At 41.9% G+C, this 22,650-nt stretch overlaps 1 protein-coding gene across 4 annotated transcripts in view; it reads right to left on the bottom strand.

Annotated features, from left to right (window-relative positions):
• Positions 1–955: 955 nt before the first annotated feature.
• The window catches only part of DPP6 (dipeptidyl peptidase like 6), a 539,231-nt gene continuing 517,536 nt past the window's right edge, over positions 956–22,650 (bottom strand). For all 4 annotated transcript variants that reach the window (XM_015619741.2, XM_015619742.1, XM_015619739.2 and 1 more), the window contains exons 17-26: positions 16,100–16,147; positions 12,911–13,009; positions 10,564–10,633; positions 8,629–8,823; positions 7,605–7,659; positions 6,631–6,736; positions 5,754–5,812; positions 4,430–4,502; positions 4,257–4,330; positions 956–3,256 (exon numbers count right to left, since the gene is read on the bottom strand). In XM_015619741.2, coding sequence (XP_015475227.1) covers positions 3,110–3,256; positions 4,257–4,330; positions 4,430–4,502; positions 5,754–5,812; positions 6,631–6,736; positions 7,605–7,659; positions 8,629–8,823; positions 10,564–10,633; positions 12,911–13,009; positions 16,100–16,147 — 926 coding nt within the window. In that variant the 3' untranslated portion in view covers positions 956–3,109. The remainder of the gene's footprint in view (positions 3,257–4,256; positions 4,331–4,429; positions 4,503–5,753; positions 5,813–6,630; positions 6,737–7,604; positions 7,660–8,628; positions 8,824–10,563; positions 10,634–12,910; positions 13,010–16,099; positions 16,148–22,650) is intronic.

The raw sequence follows: 22,650 nt of genomic DNA, 5'->3' as shown, positions 1-22,650 counted from the left end.
GCTGTCCTCAGCCAGCCCCCAGCCAGGCAGGTCTGGCAGCTCTGTGCCAGCCCCAGGAAGGACTGCAGGGCAGATGTGCCCTGAGACCAAACACGCAAAGTTAAAACATCCAGAGCTGGTCACTGCCAGCCCAAGTGAGGTTTGGGACAACATGGGCATGACAGCAAATGCAGGAGCATGTCCCAGGAACCAGCACTGGCCTTGTACCTTCACTCTATCCCACTAAATGCCATTTTCCCCATTGCAAACAGCAGACTCCACTGGTCTTCCCATGGGAACATCCCACATGCCCTTTCTCATTCACTCAATTTTCTTCCTTCCCACCCTTCAAAGAAGCAGCGTTCATTTGGCTTGAGCTCGTAAGCTTGGATGGGTTTATGAGCTCTCTGCCTGAACCCATAGACAATTACAAACATGGCTGGCTGCCTGGCTTTGTTAATTAGCTACCAGCAATGCTTCATTTTTCCCTCTGTGGTTTCCATCTGAATTAGTAGGGCACTGCTCATTAGTTCTCTTCCTCTTTGGGATGCCACAGTTGAACATTATGGCATCCAGATATGCCAGTGAGCTGAGAATGTAAGCTTGATTTGTTTGGACAATAAAAAAATACTGGTTGCATTTAGATAATTAAACAAAATAACAGCAAAGCTATTTTGTACTGTTGCAATCTGTCCTTCCTTGTCCCAGTGCTCCATTTTCTTGTTTCCTGATCTGCTGGAAACAAAGATTGGAGTAAGTGTCCTCAATCATTTCTTGGTTTTACTGTGAAATATTAAATTTCTCCTCCTCTAAATCTGGTTTGGTCTAGTGGGTGTTGGCTGATGGGACACCACCCTGGCACTGATGATGTGCAGCAAGTCAGCACTTGCCAGTTTGGGCTCAATTCAACCAGAAACAGCACTTTCAGCTACTTGATTATTTAATAACTTAAAAAAACAACAGCAGTAGCAACCAGGGTGGTAAAATAATGTTTTATTCCATGAATGAACAAACACTACCATGCCACATCCTAAAGTTCTTTCTACAAAAGATTGTGGACAGAGCAGATTTTTACATTTCTCAGTTCAAGTTCATTTCAGGCTCTCGAGCCTGTTCAGCGTAGCAAAATCTGGACACGCAGCATTCTCATGGTCTATTTGGCATTTTGCCAGATAAAGCAGATTTACACCGTAGTTCTTGTTCACACAATGTCGATGCACTGTAAATTAAAGGAGATAATCCCAACCAAACTAGGTAATTTCTGTGGTTTATCAATATATTTTTTTCATGGTGGTCAAAGTACAACCAACATTCAAAGCTTAAAATAAAGGTAAGAAAAAAGACACACTAAAGAACACAATGGAAACATCATCATTGCTGTCAGGATGTGAGTTTACCCACAGTACTACGTAAAAAGTAGGAACCGGCATTGACATTCAAGCTGTTAAAACAAGAAAAGAAATTACATTAATTGTTATATTTCCAAGCTAGTGCTTCTAAGGAGTCCTGATCAGCAAAGAAGTGTTACCGCATGCATGTTGAACACAAGACTAATATTGGATTGGGGATCTGACAAAGAGCTGACTTACATTCCTTTATATACAACAAAATGAAATATACAGTATTAATACTGGCTGTACATTTGGTCAGAATATTTTACAAGGAGCGACACTGTCAAAACTCTTATGATGCAGTATGTGGAAGTAGATGGAGGTTGGATTTCTTTCTGAGAGCTGAATGTTTTCACAAGAAGTTTTAAAAGTTGCTTTCCACTGCTAAAATGAACAGTTAGACCTTTTAAAGCAAAAAATCCTCTTTTTTTTTATTTTTGTGGGTTTTTTTTCTTTTTTATGGTTGTCAAAACTAGTGTGAACAGAAGAGACAATTAAATGTGTTTGGAGTATGCTAATCAATGACCTGGAATAAAACTAAGCCACAGACAGCACGTGCAATAAATCTCTGCACATTGTCTCTGTTTAAATGGCTTTATAAGATGATCTGTGAGGTCCCTGGTACAAATTCCTGTACCACAGCCTCACCTAGCTGTTCCCTAGCAGGTTGCCAACTATTTGTTCCAACACTAAAGAAAGAGAAAGAATAATCATGACTGTCGCATATTTTTCTACATCGCAATAAAAAATATCTCAATGTAAGCTTGATTTAGCTTATTTATGTGCATATTTTTCAAGGCTGCCAAAGAAAATACTCAATCTTGCTGGCAAAGCTATTTTGGGAACGGAAGAATGAGTTTTTCTTTGCTTTATTCCAATAGATTTTTTAATATCTGGGTAGCTCAAGTCCCATTGCCTCATTAGACCCCTGAGGTCTAAAGTGAGTTGGTTAATTTGTTTTATGGTTTTTCCCCATCCAGAACAAGCTGAGAAGCTAATAAGGTAAGCATGAGACCCAATGAACAACAGAAGTAAAAGCCATACAGAATTAACAGAATAATTACAGGAAGGTAAAGATCGGTGTAACTATGGTGATATTTCGCACAATTGGATTTGTGTATCCTGTAGCAATGACAAACCTCCTGAAGATGGAAAAGAGCAGGCAAGAGTATGAATCTGTATCCTTTAAAATAATTGTGCTATAATCTTCTCCATGTATTAGATTTTTCTTTTCTGACACAGTGTGATGCTAACTATAGTAACCTTAATGTGGATGATGGATTTCACTGCTACTGCTTGACTGCTTGGCTGCAGAGAGACATTAAATCCTCCAGTCCTCAAAGTGGTTTCTTGGGGTGTTCCTTCAAGTTCAACGTCTTACCATTTTCACTCTATAAGTCATTTTGTGGCAAACAAAAACAAAAACAAAAAAAAAGAAAAAAGAGAAAAAGAACCACCCCCCTAAAAAAAAAAACAAAACCAAAAAAAACCAAAGAAAAAGAAGATGTTGGTTGTGATGGATTTATTTCAGACAGCAGTTTCTGCTGAGTTCACCATGCTTAATGTTCTTCCATTTAGGAAGGAGTTGCTGTCAAGTAAAGCAGAGGAGCTGCTTTCAGTTTTTGTTGTTTTTGTTTTTTTTTTCAAATACATGCTAACAACATCTCTTTCTTCAGGAAAATGATCCAGTTGCATATTGTCAGAGAGATCTGCCTTGTGCTTAGCACGGACAAGTAGGGTTAATCATCCTCCTCCTCCTCTTTCAGCGGGGCTAGCGGGAGTTTGTCTGGAACCTGGAAACACTCCACAAAGAAGTTGACAATGGACTGGTACAAGTGCTGCTCAAATGCTGCATTGCTGAAGTAATGGCTTTGATCAGGGTAAATCTGAAAAAAAAAAACAGGTAAATACACACTTTTTAGAGCTTAAAGTTTCAGGACTGACCACCCACACCTGCAGCTTGAGCTGCAAACCCACTGTGTCTCCTCAGCATCATTGGGCTTCCCATGGATGCTCCTGAGGCCCAGGGTAATTTGGGCACCACAGTTCTCCGAGTGCAGACTTGCATCTTCCTTCACAAGGAACTTTTTTTGTGGTGGAGGATTTTCCATTCAATTCCCTTCTGAACAGGTTCAGTCTAAGAAGAACCAGCCCACACTTTCCTTGTGAAGACCAAAAAACGAGCAGTTTTGGAGAGAAATGGCATTAGGTTATACTGACTAAAATAAGGGCTTTAAAGCAAAAATGCCATTAAGTGAAAAAAATTAATAAACATTGCTGGAGAAGTAATTAAACTGAAAAAACCCCAAAAACCTCTGTGAAGCCAGAAATGAAATAGTTTCAACCCAACTTTTCATTTTAATGGAGCAGGTAACTTGAAGAAATGCAAGAGGATCATAATGGGTTGTCAAGGCAGGGATTCTAGGGTGGGTTCATTTTGAAAGATTTAACGGCTTGCACATGGACCATTCAACAAAATATCAGAGATATAATTTGGTGGAAAGTGGAGCTGTGCCATTCAAAGTGGGTTGTCAGATTTCAGTGACATATATCTTCGTAACTTTTCTGGTTGATTTAATTTAGGACTGAAATTCGTCCTGAATTTGTTGTGTTGTTCCCAAAGAAAGTCAACAGGCATAAATTTCTTAGGGATATGTCTCTCAAAACCTAATTTACTATAATTCAATAATGGTCCTACAACTGTCCAGACCAAAACACTGATGTCACAGAGACATGGGACTAATACAAACATGTTATATGCTGGTGCTACTTCAGCTGCCAGGCTGAGTTTGCAACTGGTTTTTCAAGCCTTGTTTCATAATATCAGTTTGAGTTCAAATAGGGAAATAACTGTTTAAATAGATGAAAAAGAAACATATACTGTACCTGTAAGCTGTAATTAGCCTTTGCCCTAATTAGGTGTGTGATAAGGTCCGTAGTATGCTGAAAATGGATTTTTTCTGTAAAAACAGATTGCAATCATTAAAGAGACAAATTTAATTAACAAAAATCAAAGCTACCACAAACATATAATGAACTAAAATGATGGGCTAACTTACCATCAGCAGTAGCATGAATGATCAAAAATGTCTGCTCCTTTAGTAATGAGACTCTGTGTGATAATTTGCTGATCTGTGAAGGTAAAGGTTGCAATAAGATTAAAAAACTTGCTAGAAATTAGCAATTTATATGGAGGCAATAGAAGTGCTTATTTCCACTTAATACTTTATCACCAGGAGAACAAGCAGACACCAGCACAGCATATTCTCCTGGCTACTTATATAAATCTAGAGGTAAAATAGACCCCCACCCTGTGCTGGCAGGGCAGTGTCAGCAGCAGGAACATGTCAGAGACCCTCTTCTGATAATGTTCAATAAAAGCCTGAACTGTAGAACACATGGAAAATACCAAAGTGAGTAAAAAGCACCAATGAAAAGTGTGCCCAGGTGTCTGTGCCTAAGCACATTTCATGGATCTGGAGGGATTTTGGTATGTTTTGAAAGCCAACCTCAATGAGTTTTGACAGCTTGGGGGATGATCTGATGTGAAATTCAAGTGTCCACTGCTGAGAACAACTTTGCACCCAGCTGTCTTTCAGATGCACAATGAAATATAAATACAAGCAATTTCTAGAAGAACAAAAGGCGTTTGCACTAAGGTAGAGATTATGAGTGCAAAATCTGAGAGACAATGAACTCAGAGTTTAGGTAGCCAGGATAAATGTTCCCTTGTGAGGGCACAGGGTGGTATCTGCTTTCTCTGTGACAACAGTGCCAGACTTTTGCTGCCTTCATGTCTTCTGGCTGGAGACAAGGCTTAGAACTAGATTTTCTCTGTAACAAATTTTCTTTGTGTTTCTATTCTTTATCAGATTTTGCCTCCAAATAATTTCAGCACAGGATCCAACTGATCCCATAAGGTGTATTTAACCATATCTTTATTAACTGGTGCTGTGTTTCCTTTTCCATGTCCTGCTCAGTTCTGGCACAGAGCTTTGCCTACCTGAAATATCACAAAGTTTGAGAAAGTCAAGCTGAGTTTCACTTGAATTTGTTTATCTCAGAGAGAATCAAAGTGGCAAGATCATTGGCAAGAACTTTCAAGGAGGTCATGACACCGTGTCCTCTTGGGCACATCTGAGTCACTCAGCTCTTTCAATCTCTAAAACTGTATTTACCCAGTTTAGAGAGGCAGACACAAGGGCTAATCAATAAAAACTTTATCCATGATTGCTATTAAGACAAGAAAAGCAGTAAGCAGGCTGAAGGACACCTTCAGTGCCTCTTGCATAACCTTGCTTCAGCCCCAAAGGAGAGCACGTGGAGGGAGAGTTAAGACCCAGTTCACATTTTATCAGGGAAATGCAGTGTCCATGCAGTTACCTCGTATGCTCTGTTATCAACCCCGTGCAAGCCCAAGTATCTTTCAGAAAAGGCTGAAGCTTGAAGAGAAAAAAATTAAAATATCACTTTCAGTCATGAATACACTGGTGCTTCTGAGTCAAATATTGCAAAAGCTAAAAAACTCCTTATTTTCTAACATGGCATTATTTATAGAGGATGCATTTCTAAAGGTTTTTGAAAATGCACTAAGGATATGTTTGTCATTGTCACCATGTACTTCTGGTGTCTCAATGAGTCACAGGAAAACCTTTTTTTATTTTTTTTATTTTTTAATGCAACTGAGATAGAAGAGCTCTATCACATAGTGCACCTTTCTCCTGTCACACAGGGCCTTCTCCATCAGCAGCAAGTTCCCTTTGGTCTCAGGGATAACTCCTGAAATCTGGCTCAACACCACAGACTTCCCTGCCAGCCCCCTGATTTTCAGTGGTGCAAAATGCAAAGGGAACTGCTATCCCTGAGAGAAAGGAGCATCACATGCAGGGTAGTGCTGTGGTCAGGGGCAGGATGGGCCAGGCAGACTGGATCACAGCTTGCATGGATGGGTGCTTCAGGCAGGAGGGAAGCACGTTCAAGGCAGTGGGGGTGGTTGGTGATAAAGGCTGGAGGGGTTTAAAGACAATTCTCCTTTATTTAAAAGGAGTAATAAAGTGTTTTGGTAACTCTGACTACCATGGCTGGTCCCACTGGTGCCACTAAAATTGCTTTAGTGGGGAAAAAGGGTCTATGGCTACTCCTAAAAAGACACAGAATATAAACCAAGCAGGATCTTGGGAAAGAAAGATGGCAAGTGGGAAAGGATAGGGAAGAAACATCATTTGTGGTCAGCAGGAGTGGGCTGAGGAATGGGATTTACCATACAGTCTGAAGTCTGTCACTGGGGAAAGAGCAGCTCCACAGGTGAACACCTGGTTGTCTTCACCAGCTGGAAGCATGTAAGTGCTCAGGTAACCACCATAATCCTGTAGCAGAAATGAGACAGGGTGTCAGTGTTCCAGCTGGGAGGCACTGCTACTTTTGGGTACAGAAACAGGGCAGCTGAGACCTTGCAGCAAATGCTGCAAAAATACAGAGCCTTTAACACCTTGCCCTGGAAAACCAGAGAACAAGGGACCTCTCCCTGGTCATGTGGCTGGCACACTCCTGAAGGCAGGAGGGTTGTGTACCCAAGAGCTGGCATTTTTCATCTCACTTCATGGCTACAGCTCTAACCAGATATGCTACCTCTCCAAAACGCTTACCCCAGATTTTCTCTCCTCAAAATGAGCATCACAATTCAGCGTCTGCTGCCAGCCTGTTAACAATTCCCTGCAGAGATGCTGCTCTCCGTGCTGCTCTCTTCGCCCACTCCAAGCCCCTGTCTCCCACAGTAAACAATTTTCTACTCACAGTCCCACTCTCATCTCAAACTGTGTGTACTTTACTGTGGCTGTTTCCCAGGCAGGCACACATGGCAAATCAGCCTCAGAAATCCACAGGGTTGTTGTACATGAGTTAAATTTACCCACATTCCCACAGGCTTTAAGGAGACAAGGTGAAAATGAAATGAACGTTTGCAATGGGAAAAAAATAATGAACAATCTGATGATGTTTTCTGAGCAACAGTCACTTTTTGCACTTGGAAGTTAATTTAAAAGAAGTCATTGATGAATACATTGGTGGAATGAAAGCCTCCACCTTTAACATCACTGAGCAAGGTGCAGTCTATCCCAAAATGAAATAATAATAAAAAAGTCACCACTGACATATTCAGTAAGTCAGGGTTTAACTCAGCTGTTTAGCCATATCAGCCAGCTGGGACAGCACAGAGGAGCAATGGCAAAGCATTACCTTCCCAAAGACACCGACCCTCGTTTTATCAATGAAATGCTCCTGCAGCATGGTCCTAGAACATGAAAAAGAGAAAGCAATGGGTTAAAAATATTTTTCCCTTCAAGGGCAAAAACGGTGATTTTAATCAGCTTTAAATTAAACTGGCCCCAGAAAAAAATCATGGAATGGTTTGAGTTGAAAGGGATTTTAAAGATCATCCAGTTCTAACTTCTCTGCCACGGGCAAGGACACCTTCCACTAGACCAGGTGGCTCCAAGCCCCATTCAACCTGTCTGTGGACACTTCCAGGAATGAGGCATCCACAGCTTCTCTGGGCAACCAGTGCCAGTTCTCACACCTTCACAGTTAAGACTTTCTTCCCAGTATCCAATAGAAACCTCCCCTCTTTCAGTTTAAAGCCCTTTCCCCTTGATGCAGACCATCTAAATCAAGCTGGTCCAAGCTGCTTTCACAGGGGTCTGTCTGATTTAATCTTGCAACCTCAAGTTCTGGATTTGACCAAGCAATGGCAACAAATAACCTGCACTACCTCTGGAAGCCATAATAAGCTATTGCACAGCTATTGCAATACTCTGATAGTGGTTTTAACATGATTATGTGTAGAATAAATCTAACAATATGACAGGACTTGACATTCAGGGTTTTGCCCTGGTTATTCTGTTTAAAAAGTTTTTTAAAAGGATTTTTTCCAACTGCCAGGCAAGCAAAAGATTAATGTAGGAACAGATATTCAAGCTTACTTGTTTGTAGCTGTACGACTGTACAGAGCTAAAAATAAATAGGCTTTGAACATGTGATACAGATAAGTGTGCTCTAATTTAGCTCTGTTTAAGGCTTGTTTTTCTCCCTCTGCTCTGGTTGACATGAGCTCCCTCTCACATGCAGTTGCAATTGTACAACCACATTGTCCCTCCCTCCCATCCTCTCACTCTACCCTACACACCATTAAAGCTACCAGGACTAATGAGTCTTGGGTTAATTATCACAATGAATTAATTTCTCCAGTAACAGCGCCATTCACCGGACAGCTTCCAGCTGATCCTTCTCCTCCAAAAGGCCCAGCCTCCTCTTGACCTCGTGCAGGAGCTTGGCGCCCTGGAAGCCGCTGCCGCGGCCGTCGAACTTGAGCACGATGGCGTTGTGGGAGCTGACCATGACGCTCTCCCACGTCACCTCAAACCTCTCCGTGACGATCTGGCTGCCGGGTGTCCCATCTCTGGAACAGAAATGGGCATCAAGGAAAGGCAACAGCACCCAGAGCTGGGGGATTACCATGGGATAGGGCAGTCCTGCAGGGTCAGGCACCCATCGTGCAGGGTAAGGGAAGGCAGGTTTGTGGAAGGGGACAGCAGTCTCTGCAAGGATGGCATGCAGGGGGCTGATAGTGTGGGATGGGTTTTGAGGCTGGGTGGAATCTGCAGGTTGGTTTCTGCCTCCCTCTGTGCACAGGAGGCTCTAAAGCTGAGGTTTGAACCACACCAGCAAGCACATCTCTAACTGGTCAGGCTTCCTCCTGTGAGTAACCAGGGCAGTGACACAGCTATCTGTCGAGTTTTCCCTTTTTTATGTCTGCTCTAATGTATATCTATTTTCTATGTTCCCCGAAGGTCTTTTTTATTTTCTGCTGAAGTGGTTCTGTCATCACTGCTTCACACAAGTACTGACAGAAATGATTTCTAAGGTTATAAAAAGTTGGCCCAAAATTGGTGAGAAGGGGAAAGGGGTGGGCAAGACCTCCTCTTCACCCTTCTGTTTAGGGTCTGATCCTGTACAGGGGAACTGTCTTGAGAAACACAGACCATACTTCAGCCAGGCAGCTCAGAAAAAACAATGGACAGTGATGATGATGACTTTAAGCAATAATTTAGGGCTGGGATTACTGTAGAGCCACTGGCATTTTTATCCACCTTTTTGTCATTTTTGGGGTTCTCAGAGACACCAGGCACTTCACTGCAGGACTCTAATGCACATGTGACTCCAGTTATTTGCATTCATCCAAGCGAGACCCCGGCCCACCCAGCTCCAGAGGCAGCCTAATCAAATGCCCTGCACTTGATGAGAACCAATCTTCCTCGAGCACTTTGATAATGAAGCACATTTTCTCTGCAGTAATTTTGTGATGTAACGACACCCTCGCTGCAGTGGCTTTGTCCTTCATGGAGAGTTGTGCAGGGTGGCACAGGCATCCACCAGGCATTCATCCCTCCTGCATGAGGCTTTCCTCTCATGGGGCTTTCCCTGGCAGGCAGCAAGTGATGCACTGGGATGCAGCCAGGACCAAACAGGTTCTTCCAAGGTCAGTGAATTCCCTCCTGCAACTTCTTTCCAAATTGCCAAAAAAACCCCCAGTAATGTGTATTATTGTTACTAAATGTTGCATAAAGAAATACGCGTCTGCTCTGCCCGCCAGGAGGAAAACCTACCCATCTAATATAAATGCTAACTTTGTGAAGGTATTCAAAGGATTCCAGCTCTCTTTTTACTGTCACTTCAGTGAGCACCAGCACTTACAAGGGAATGATTTCTGCATGAGGACACCTAAAATTTAAGCTCTAGTAAGGCTGACTGAATTCCACTCTAAAATTACCTGTTAATCACTAAGTGGGTTGCCTAAGCACTGGGACAGAAAGTCAAAATATATCTTGTATTCCTCCTCCTCCTGTTTCTGCCCCACAAATGACTGAGTGTACATGAAACACCTTCACAACATTCACAATTTACTCTGCAGGATTTCAACTGGGTGCCCTCCTGGGAGCTGAAAACCTTGGCTCAAACATGGGAAAGAAGGGATGTGTGTCTGGCCTCTCCCAGCTGTCAAGTGAGACAGGGTAGGGACCAATGTGCTGGACTCTGGCATTCCTTGTACAAAACACATCTTTAAAGTTTCTGATCATGGCCAAGGTTTCCAAGCTGCCCTGATAATGTGAACAGAAAGAAAGGACAAGCGAGAACTTACACAACCAAAAGCAAGGGGTAGTGCGCGGTGTCCGCAAAGGTTGCTGGCTTCAAGATCTGCATTGGCAATCCTAAGTAAAAAAAGAACAAATAATAACACATCTTCAATATGGGAATGCTGACATGATTCCAATAGATTTTTCTGGTGTTTTAGCCACAGATGAGTAGGAGCAGAATGGCATTTCTTCAGAGGCTGTGGCAAATATTACCTTAGAAACACAGATGTTGCCAAAGACCCATATTGTGATAACTGAGGTGACAAGAAATGTAAATGGGGAGTACAGTGCAAGCTGCTCAGTCATGCATCACTCTTACAGCATTCAATTAACATCTGTCAATAGCTATAATTTTCCTTTTTTGGCATCTGGGTGAGTGACGCAGACAGAAATCAATATTTCAGGGCAGCAGAGAAGGAGGAAAATTGGCAATGAAAATAGTAATTTAAAACCCAATTAAGTATGGTGGTTGGGGGAGGGAAACAGAATTATTTTGCTATAATGGTGTGAAGAGAGAGGGAGAAACAAGTATTTCAATCCTCACTTCCAAAGGGTTAAATTTTGTAGACGAGAGGCAAAGGTGCTGAAGCCCAAGCTGTTACACTGGTACAGAACCAATGTAAAGGAGGAATGTGATCACTAAAGCTTATTTTAACTGAATGTCATTTCTGTGGCTTTGTATCCATAGCCAAAACTGCTTCCATACAAACCCTCTCTGCATCAACGACAGCACGTTTATTTTTGAAATATTAACTACAGTCTAGATTAGCAAAGGCCCAGCAATTAAATCGGTATTAGGAGCATTTTCAGGAGATTAATACACAGATTAGCGGCATGGTTTAAGTGGTTTGCTTTGCAATCGTTACCTGACACTCTGCCTAATTAGTTATTCCATCTGAATGCTAATAGCTGCAAATTGGATCAATGGCCCAGGGACAGCAAAAAAGGCCACTGCTTGACTTTAAATATTACTATATGCAGTGTTCCCAAGGCTGCTCAGCCCAAAGCTTTGGAAACACAAGGATGGCACAGCAGAATGGCCATGTGGCTGTGGCCAGTTTGTGTTTATTACACACAAGTATATTTATGGTTAAATGAGCAGAATTGCAATGAGGCCTGCATTTAAAAAATTTAGTATCAAGCTGAGTTATCCCCGATCAACTGCCAGTCTTACATGAGCTGGCTCATGGGAGGAAATATGGGCTCTTTATCCATCCTTTCCTGTCCATAAAACCTGGGAGTGCACGTCTGTTCCTGTTATTTTATGCACTGGTTTATGTTCCTTATGCCCATGTGGCAAACAGAACATTTTAGGGCCATTGTTATCCTTTTCAAATAGCAACCCTCTCTCAGCCTTTGCTTCACATTTTATAACATCTGAAATGGCTGAAATCAGTAACCTGCCCCCCAGCACAGCTGGCTGCTTTCACTTTGCTGCCTATGGCCTGAGAAATACACTCCTTTCTGCCTTGGGAAACATTATGAGCCATCTTGAACACAGAGTCTTTGGGGTTTTTCCTAGAGTTGCCACCATACATGCAGGCTGGGATTTTGGGGAGCCTCCGTGCATATCTGAGTATGTGGGTTTTCCCCATATGGGGAAGGTGTCTGCTTACAGCCAGAGGAGATATTTTTTTAGATTGTTTCAGGTACAACTACAGAGACAGGCTTACATTTTGGCTGTTTGCCACCAGGCTTTTCTTTCTCTCTTTGGAATATATATATGTGGGGAATGATTACACAAGTGGTAGAAATAACACACCAGCTGCAGGTGCAAACTGCTCCAAGTGTCTGCTTTCTTTACTCCAGGTGAAATCTCCTTTGTCTTTTCTCATAAAGCCCCTTTTTTAAAAACCCTCCCAAATAATGTGGCTTTTTCTGAAGGATCCTGAGTGACTCCAATGGGCAGAGTCATGTGAGAGTCATCTTCATTCACTGCAGCTCAGATTGTGCACTGAGAGGCAGCCACAGCTGTAGCCAGCAAGCACACACATTATCCCACTCCAAACCCATTTCAAATGACACACACACCCACCCAGGGCAAACGCTTCCAACAAGGGGGCACCCCACCGTGTCATTTCCTAGAGTGGCTTTTTCTTCACAAAGAAAATTTTAAGAGGAAAAAAAATTCAACCCTATCATTTTGCCTTTCTTCAGCTGAATTCTCATCAAATTCTGCCTCTGTAATAACCTCCTTATGTAGCACATTCCAGGAGAGTGCTTTGCAAACTGTGTGAGTTTATTGAGAGTCAAAGTCATTTTTCCTCCTGCCAGTCTACCCAGGATGGCTGTATCATTTCACAGCTATAGCAGTGAAAGAGAAAAATAAGTGAGAAGAAAGGTGCTACTTACTGTAATCATCTATCTTGATTTCCATGTATTCTACCTTAGGCATTTGCCTGTCATTTACAGCCAGCTGCACATTTTCATTTACCTCCAGCTCAAAAATTTCTGAAAGAAGGACAAGATCACAAAAACTTTTGGCACGGTTTGTGAAAATGCATTTTAACATTTTATAGTCACTTTGATATATATAAAACAAGTTTCCTTACAAACAGATTTCCTTCTAGTCCTCACAGATGTCTAATTCAGTTAAATCTTTGAAACCCCTTCCAAGATCTGCATTGGCAAAAAGCTATATTCCTGAAAGGAGTGACATTCAGTAGATTTGCAGGAGGTGGGAAGGTGACATTACCATGGGTCCCAGACAGACATCCACCCACCATGCAAAGGCAGATCTCAGATGAAGAGGTCCTCAAGTCTGTGTCCAAGTTATACATAATAAATAGCAAGGGGAGGAGACTATGGAGGGCTTCAGCCAAAGTGGTACTGCTGTGCAAGAAAAAATCCATGGCAAGGAAAGCCATGGGGAGAGGAGAGTGAAAAAAGTTCATGCAAACCTGCAACATCAGGTTTCGGAGCAATCTTGACTTTTGGAGTGTTTCAAAAATTTTTCATTTTGCTTATGTGTCTTAGCCAAGGACTCTCTGGGTCAGAAATAGAGAATTCCTTCCTCCTTCCTGGGATTTAACCTTTATCCCCTCATCCTGGCCGTGTGCTTTACCTGCTGAGCCTCTTCTAGAAAAAGCAGCCACCTCCAGCACCAGAAAGAATAAGTCCTTCCCAGCTGGTAGGGAAAGGGCCTTTCTTTAGGAGACACTTCAGGCTGTGTGTCTTACATGGTGGGAAATGTCTCCATGCCTGGGCAAAGATCCTGAGCCCCATGGAGGGGGTGTTCAAGGGCTGGGGTGAGTGAATCCTGAGCTAGGGAGTCTGTTGCAGTGCTCATTCCCCTGGATCAGTCTGGGTGTGACCCAGGGGGATCCAGGGCATTATCTCTGCCACTGAGCCCAAGGAGGGTGTGAGATTTCACACCACAGTGTGTGTGTCACTGACTGTAACCCCATTTGAGACACACTGATAAATAGATATGTAACCCCAGCTCCTCAAATAACACTTCTGGTAGCTGATTATCCTGCTCTCACTGCCCATCTCTGCTGGACAGGCAGACAAAAACTTGCCCTTCCAGTTAATATATTTCAGAGATCTTTCATCAGTAGTATATTGGTTCAGTGACTATTCACCCTGCTTCTGCAACGCCTGGCTCTTTATCAAAGCCACAACCCCCACAAAAGTGGCAAAGCAACAGCCTATTAAGTTTAGTTAAATATTAAGATTCTCATTTAATTATGGCACACACAAGTAGCTTTATCAGCAGAAAGGGTCTTGCCACGTAGGGGAATTTAGTCAAGCCGTTTTATTTGTTCATATAATTGCATTCACAGAAAGCCAGGAAGACTGTGAAGGAAATAAAAAAGATTGGCATATCTCCTAAAGGACTTTCCTTTTTGCTTTAGGACCACAGGGAGCTCGAGTCTGTGGGGTACAAATGGTCATTGCTTAATTAAATGTAAGCATTCTCTAATATTCAGTGCAACTTGCTATTATCAGATTATTGCAGAATACAGAGGCAAACTCCCTTTTATAGAGTAATGGGCTCATATTAAATAAGTAAATTCAGTCACATGCAACTGTCAGTTGCCCTTTATTCAAAAGCAAAAGAATGAGGGGGGAAAAAGGAAAAGAACCAAGGGAAATAGTAATTGTATGCTGAAGATCATGAATTTCAGTAGAGGATGTGTTCTGCACATCAATGGGTAGATTGAGTTCTCTGTGTAGTAGATGCTACCCACATGCATCTGTCAAAGTAAAACTAGTCCTGGTGTGTTTTGTGTTAGTTTGTAAAGCCCTTCATTTACTGTTTCTGTTTTATATTGTCTGTCTTTTTACTGACCTCTATGTATTTTGTAGAACTGTACAGGAGGGTGTAACACCATCCATGAGAGCACAATCCCATGCTGGTATGGCCAGTCAGACACCTCCAAGTCTGGGTAAAATTAATGTGTTTTATTTAAAGTGGAGGAGAAAGAAAGTGACTTTGGAGCTGCAGGTCAGGGTGAAGAAACTCTCCTGGCTGAGGGCACTGCCAGCCTCAGGCCCTGATGGAAAGAAGAAGGAGCTGACACTCCCTTGTGTAAAGAGTCTTTCCTGTGACACTCCCTGCCTTCAGTGGGAAATGAAGCAGGTCAGCATTTCACAGTAAATCTTTAGTATGAGTGCCAAATTTCTTGGTTTGTTCACTCTCTTTTTTCTTTTCTTTTGAGATAAGAGCAGTGAATTTCTGTAAATCCAGATAAGTAAAACTGATACTTAATAAACTGGTACTGACCGTGTATAAAGCAGATAGAAATAGAATAAAGGTGTTGCTTAATACTTGGGTCACATCAGCACCTGAAGTCCCTAAGTGCAGTTAAGGCTGGGCTAAATTCTTTGTTAAAATGAAAGATGATGTTTTCCCATCAAAATGATGGGAGCAGATAAATTTTGATTTCATGTGAGACTTGGTGCCACACTCTGTCAGAGTGAAACCCCAGAAACTCCATGGCTTTTTGGACTCTACATTGCCAGTCTGGTAATGGCTATAGAGTGCCAAATATTTTGAGGGAAGAAACCTGTTTTTGGAGTAATTCCAGCTTTGCACTGATGTATATGCAAACCATTAGCATGACAAAGCTTTACCATACAATAAGTGCTACAATCTCCATGGACAGATCAGGGAAACAGGCAGAGGCACCACTTGTGGGGCTCACTCTGCATTATCTCTGATAATTCATACCAGAATAATTTTATTAAAACCACAGATTAGGCTGAATAGTTCTTATATTTATCTTACTATCTTATTTCTTTTCTATGGGATGCAAAACAAAATCAGTGGAAGACTAACAAAAAGGGAGAGATTTTAACTATGCATTTTTTTTGAGAAAGAGGATAACAAACATTCCCCAACCAGTGTGTTTTCACCCCAAAAAGCAGCTGTTGTGATGGCAGTACAACAGCTCTGCAAGTCCCTTTGCCTTGCAGAAATCTTGTATTTAGGCAGAGTCTGGAGTCCCCAGGAGTGTAAGTTTAGCAAAGAGACATCTCACTGTCCTGCCTGGCTGCTTTTCTCTGAAGAGCTGCAAAGCTCAAGCTCGTTCTTACTCTGTGCATCCGTTGTGTTGTGAACAGTCACCATCGGGACACGGGGACCTTGAAAAGGAGAAGAAAGGAACTTGGTTAGATTTCTGTCAGAGCACACACAGACACACATGAACCTGGTTTTGAATTCCATGGAGCTGAAGGCTCTTGAGACTTGCTTTTCATGCAAGAATAATCTAAAAAGCAAATCACCCTGGTGTTAGAAAGAGTTTATGACTAAATGACGGTACTGTAGGCTCAAAGACATGTGAGGTTTCAAAGCTCTCTCCCAACAGACCACTAAATGCATCTTTCCCTAATTTGTAAACATTATAATTAGCACAAACACAATTAAATCACTTGCCTTTAAAATTATTCTAATGACACCCAAACATCACAGCACAAAGCATTTACATTTTGTATGCTATGGATAAATATTGCTGTTTTGCATATTATTTTTTCTTAATGAATTAAACACCAGCTTGGCTCTCACACTAAAAAAGGCCACATATTCTGTCTTAAAATGCAACATTTGGGTATTGAAATCAGTGCTGCACAAAGAGGATTATCATTACTATGCAGTATACATGAGTGAACCCCACAATCCACTGCCACAGGATGCTGCAGCATTCAGGATGCCACGGTTTTTACCACAGGATGCTGTAGGGTGCTTTAGCACAGTGATCTGGGTTCATCTTCTAGTTCACAAAGCCATCAAGTGGCTGACAGAAAAATGGGATGGTACATGAGATCAAGTTCATATTTTGGTTGTCAACCTCCTTCTCCCTGTTTTACAGTTGTTATCTGGTGACTGCTCTTGGAGCCAGGACACTGGGCCAAGGTGGGCTGACCAGAACAGCCACTCACATGTTGCTCCAATACCTGTTTGTAGATTTTTCCTTGAGCCTGACAGTATTGCTCAGGAAGGTGGAAGTAGCCCTGCAGTGATGAAATGGTGAATTTTTCACTTCAGAGACAGTGGTTATCTCACTTCCCTTTCCCCATAATGTAGTGTGGCACAACAGCAGTGAGTGTGAGCAGCTGGGGAAATCTGTGTGCCCAGGAAAGACCCCAAGAGCAGAGCCAGGAGGGTCCCACGCTGTGTGTGTGGGTAGATCCCAGAACCAGAGACCTATGGAATCATCTAGGCTGGAAAACACCTCTAAGATGATCGAGTCCAACCATTAATCCAGCACTGCCAAGCCCTCCATAAACCATGTCCCTCAGTGCCCCATTTACTTGGCTTTTAAATACCTCCAGGGGTGGTGGCTCCACCACTTCCCTGGACAGCCTGTTCCAGTGCTTGGGAAACCTCTTGTAGAAGAAATTTTTCTGAATATCCAATCTAAACCTCCCCTGGTGAAACTTGAGGCCATTTCCTCTTGCCCTATCCCTTATTCCTTGGGAGAAGAGATCAACCCCACTGGGCTGCACCCTCCTTTCAGGAGGTTGTAGAAAGTGATAAGATCTCCCTGAGTTTCTTCTCAAGGCTAAACACCCCCAGCTCCCCCAGCTGCTCCTCACAGGACTTGTGCTCCAGACCCTTCCCCAGCTCTCTTGCCCTTCCCCAGACAGGTTCCAGCACCTCAATGTCTTTCTTGTTGTGAGGGGCCCAAAACTGAACACTGAATGTCAAAACACCCAATGTTCATAAAGCTTCTAAAGTAGACAGCTTTAAGAGACTGATATTCACTGAGATTTCAGCCCTTTTAGGTTGCCTTCTTAAGCCCTTCAACCTACAAGAAAATCTTGTGGGACCATCACTTGTGCAATGGCAATTTGTGTCTGTCTGGCTGAGAAATTCCCCTGAAATGCTGGAGCTGGGAGTGTGCACACAAATGGCAACAAAAGCAGGTTCCTGTGAGCCAATCATCCTGGTTCAGTACATGAAATGAGCTCTTGAGAGCAAGAAAAACTTTAAGGTGCTGTAATTGTGTCAGTGGTTTTCCTGTGCTGCCAAGAACCCACATCCCATTGCAGGCAGTCAAGAGTGTTTCATCCAGACCTTGCCTATACAGAGAGAGAAAAGGCAGAAAAAGATTTTATTTTCAATTAAGCTGACTAATATGGTAGCCTGATTTTATTTCCTTGTAATTGAGAATCTCCTCTCCTGACAATCCAATTCTTTTGCTAGCACCATTTTTTAGAATGCAGGAAGGTGGATTATAATGCACTAAGGAAAACAGGTTTACTCACCAGGATTTAGCTGAATTTACCCTTCTCCTACTGATATACATTGATATGCTGACCATATTTGTTTCTAAATCTGCCCTGCTTTTCTCCTGCAGTCCCTGAAGCCAAACTGCTGGAAAAGCAGCAAACCTAATAAACATGGGCATGATAAAATCATCACTGAAAATAAAAGGAATCCTCCCAAATGGCTTCAGTTGGAGCTAGAGCAGTACTTTAATTAACACCAAAATACCAACAAAAAGAAAGGGATAAAGAGAGAAATACAATGCATATAATCCTTTTATTTTCTTATTTATTTTTCTTTTTTTTTTCTGTTGGCATTGAAAAAGCTGTGAAAAACTAATAAATAAATGGAAATTCTACTGTGTAATTTAGAAATGTAGAAATGTAATTTAGAAAATTACATGTATTATATATTGTGTTAGTCTCTTACTACTACCTACTGCTACTGCTACTGTGTCATCTCCCCAAATCAATGCTTTCAAGCAAAGTCCTATATAAAGATATTCAGTTTGAGGTAATATGAAATAAAAAAATAAATAAATAATAGGTATCCTTGAAAAAGTAAATTTTTGACTTGCCTAATTTTTATTTTTAACAATCAAGGAAAAATAGTAAAGACAGAAAACTATAGAGTAGAATCATCTCTGTGAGAAGGATTACTCTTAATATTAAATATTCTCAATGATAACACTTCAGTTAAAGAATGCATTTCATTTGCAAGCAGGCTGAAAGTCATCAAGAAGAAAAAGTAATTTTTTTAGGAATTACATAAATTGCTTATTTCAATGCCAGTTTTTAAAGTAATACAACCCAGTTACATGCTAGACTATGTCTTTCAGTGCACACACATCAGAAGTCTTCCAACACTCACAAGCTGAGTGCCTAATGCCTGACAGGAACAGAAAGAATTCCTTGAAAGGAGAATTGTATATTCATTAACTGCCTCCCCAGCTTTATTTTTAAACCTGTGTTGGTGTGACAGTCCCATTACACATGCCATCTGCTAAATGCCATCCACTGTCATGTGCAGATCTGAGAGGGAAACCTAATTTGTTCAATGAGCTGCTGGGAGCTGACAGAAGCAGGGTGAGGACATCCCTGCTCCGTGTCTCCTTCCTCCAGAGCTCATCCAAACGGGCTTTGATGGGGGCTCCTGTGCCCTGGCACATTCTGCTGCTTCTGTTCTTTAATCTGCACTGATGCTTGCCCTGTGCCTACCTGCCCTCCTCAGAAACCTTGTGAATGCTCTTCCTCTTGCTCACAGAGGTCCTGAGAGCACGGGAGCATTGGGATGCTTGAAGGATAAAACTCAAAGTGCTCCACTTTAAGAAAGCAAAGCAGATACTGAGCTGCTTTTCACTGATTTGCAAAGGTAAGAGAGACCCAGCTCATACCTTAGAACCTCACGCCTGTTCCCAAAATCACGGGCAGCCACACTCTGCATGAGATGGTGAAGAGGATTCTGTTGGATTTCTTGCCCCAGAGGGGTCGGTACAAGCAGGGCTGTGACACTCTCCAAGGTGTGGGACCTGGCACTGATGTTCCCTGCCACCTCCACCAAAGTTTTCAGAGGTGGCAGGATACAGGCCCCCGTTATCCCTCTCTGCACCGCTGTGTCAGGATGTACCTGAATGCCACTGCAGACTCCACTCCCCACTCCTGCCCCCAGCATTGCACCAGCCAGCTCCACAATCCTGACACAAGTTTGAATGTTGTTTCTTTATTTATAGCTTAAGAGAAAGGAGAAAAACTATTGACAGAACTTCTTTGTACACACTCTGTACATCACAGAGGGCTGCATGGTTAATAATGCTGCACAAGACTCTAGTTACATGAATTAGATTTTCAATTAATACATCTGAAAGTCTGGGTTTATCATAAGGCCTTTGACTTTAAAACCATTACTGCAATTATCCATGCAAGTAAATTGAGCTATATTGCTATAATGACAACGGGCAAATTTATCATCCGGGAAGTGCTACCCTTCATGATCTGAAAGGGCACAAAAACTCAGTGCCACAATAATTTGATAAGAAAAACCACTGGCCACAGTTTTTCATCAATGTTTAAGCAACTTTTATTCTTATTTCCAAGAGGGTTTTGCTTAAACATGAACTGAAAGAAGCAAATATAGATATTTAGGTGATGAGGTATAGATTTCTAAAATAAAAATGGAAAATTGTTTTACAACCATGAAGAAAATATTTTCCAGACATCTGTTTTGTAATACTTTTTATATTCCAGAGTATTCTTGATGTCTTCATGATCTAAACAGCATAGGGAATTATATCAGTTAATACACCTTTAAAATGAAAGTAATGATTATAAAAAGAATATGAAGTAAAATTGAAGAAAAGCTAATCAAAATTATAGAAGAGTTAAAAAAGAATGAAAAGAGGAATTGCCTCATTCTTCTCATCTATATTCTCAAAGGCTTCAATGTTGCAGATAATTTCAGACCAGAAGCTAAATTCACAATGTGTAAACAATGAAAATTCAAATACTATCTGCCAGTGCCACCAGCATATCTCTTAAGCACTGATGAATGATTTAAAAGAGCAGCTGCAAGCGATGGGAGCTGAAAGGGTCTGGCTCTGCACAAGTGAGATAATTGGCAACAGCCATCTCTGTGTACAGATTCCAGATCTCTTTATTTGCTAATCCATGAATTATTTATATGTGCTGCATAAAGTTCATGTGTTGGGGTGATATTATCAGCCTAATAAATAAAGACATGGGGAGTTCCGTGGAGCACTGCTCACAATTAAAATGTTTCCCCATTTGCAGTATTTTCCAGCCGACGCTATGGACAGATGTTCGTGCTGTTTGCTTTGGCAACCTTGTTGACATAAACATCAAACAGATTTATGCTGCTATTCACCCTCCCCAAGGCATTTAATTTTTTAATCAGATCTTTACTTCCTCAAATGTAACTTGTCTTGTAAAATAATCGATCCTGGCTTGTTCTCGGGCAACCACTCTGATGGTGCTGCTTGTCTCTGCCCTGTGTGATACTGGTAATAAATTTCATGCTTACTTTATGTGGAGCAGAAATAAATCTGCTTGCTCTGAGGCGGCGTCAGTTAGCAGTGACTAGAGGGAAAATGAACAAGAGATTTGGTCTTAATTTCACTACACAGAACAAGCCTGATGGGTTCTTCAAAGGGTTGCTGGAATGAATTAGCGTGGTCAGGCCCTCAGTCCATTCCATGGGATTTTGAGAGGTGCCTGCAAACAGCAGCGTGGGAAGCTGGGCTGGCACTGACCAGCTCATCCCTCTGTCTGCCCCACAGCCACTGAGGGACACAGGACCTTTGGGTCTGAGCAGATCCTCCCTTGCTGCTTCAGGAAATTGTGTGCTAGAAAAGTATTGACAAACACCCTCTAAATATAATTGAGCTTGCTGATGTAATTCCTTCTGGTGTCTTGCTCTTCTGGTAGGAGCAGGCTTCCAACTTGAAGCTGTACCAGCTGTCACTCCAATTTACGCCTTTTTGGGGTTGTTCCAAAAATCTGTTTTCTACTAAGCATGAGTATTTCCATTTTAGTCAGAGTAGTCATGTTTCCCCAAAAGCTCTCATCCAGTCAGATAAATTAGATTATTTTAACTCCTTTTTGTAGGACAAAGTTTCTTTTCATCTTGTTCTTTGATGCAAGAGTGTTTTACGTTCAGTTCCTCCTTCCTTAAGAGAAACAGCCAGAACTCTACCCCTGCTGTTGAGGATGTCCTGATTAGTTTTTATAGTGAAACTGCTACTTGCCCATTCTGTGCAAAATTCCTTGCCTGATCCATCCTAAGAGAGCATTCACCTTTTCCACGACCCCACAGTAGGTAGGCAGTTTGCAGACATCCAGTGGTCAGAGCTGTGTGCCCAGGCACCCTTCTGCTCTGCTGAGCCATTTGTAACATACAAGACAAATTCTTGCCCTGAGTCACCATGTGCCTAATTTTGCTCTTTGTACTATTAATTTCTCCCAGTCCAGACCCGCAAGACATCCAGCTTCTCTAGTATTTATCTCTGCCTTCTGATGATGCTTATCAGCTTTGTGTCTTAACAAATTCCACCAGCTTCACACAGCTTTGGGTTCCCAGGCTGCCAGGGAACAATCTGGGTAAGGTCATTCCCCACACCAGCTCCTAATGAACCCTGCTGCTGATCTCCAATTAGCCTCTTATTCCTCTTCATCATAATCAACTTCCTGTTCGTTTTGCTGGTACTTAACCTTCACTCACAATTCTTTCACTAATCTGCCTCTTCAGCTTCTTAATTAATATCAGCCAATGAGGTGTCACATTGAGTGGGCTGAACATTTCCTCCCGTTCATGAGGCTTTGGCTAAGGTTTTTAAAAGCATAATGCAGTAATGCATGTGTGTGGA

The sequence above is a fragment of the Parus major genome, chromosome 2 (genome assembly GCF_001522545.3).
Source record: "Parus major isolate Abel chromosome 2, Parus_major1.1, whole genome shotgun sequence".
NCBI lineage: Eukaryota > Metazoa > Chordata > Aves > Passeriformes > Paridae > Parus > Parus major.
The sequence above is the reverse complement of the archived record's forward strand: the minus strand, read 5'-3'. Positions and strand labels throughout refer to the sequence as shown.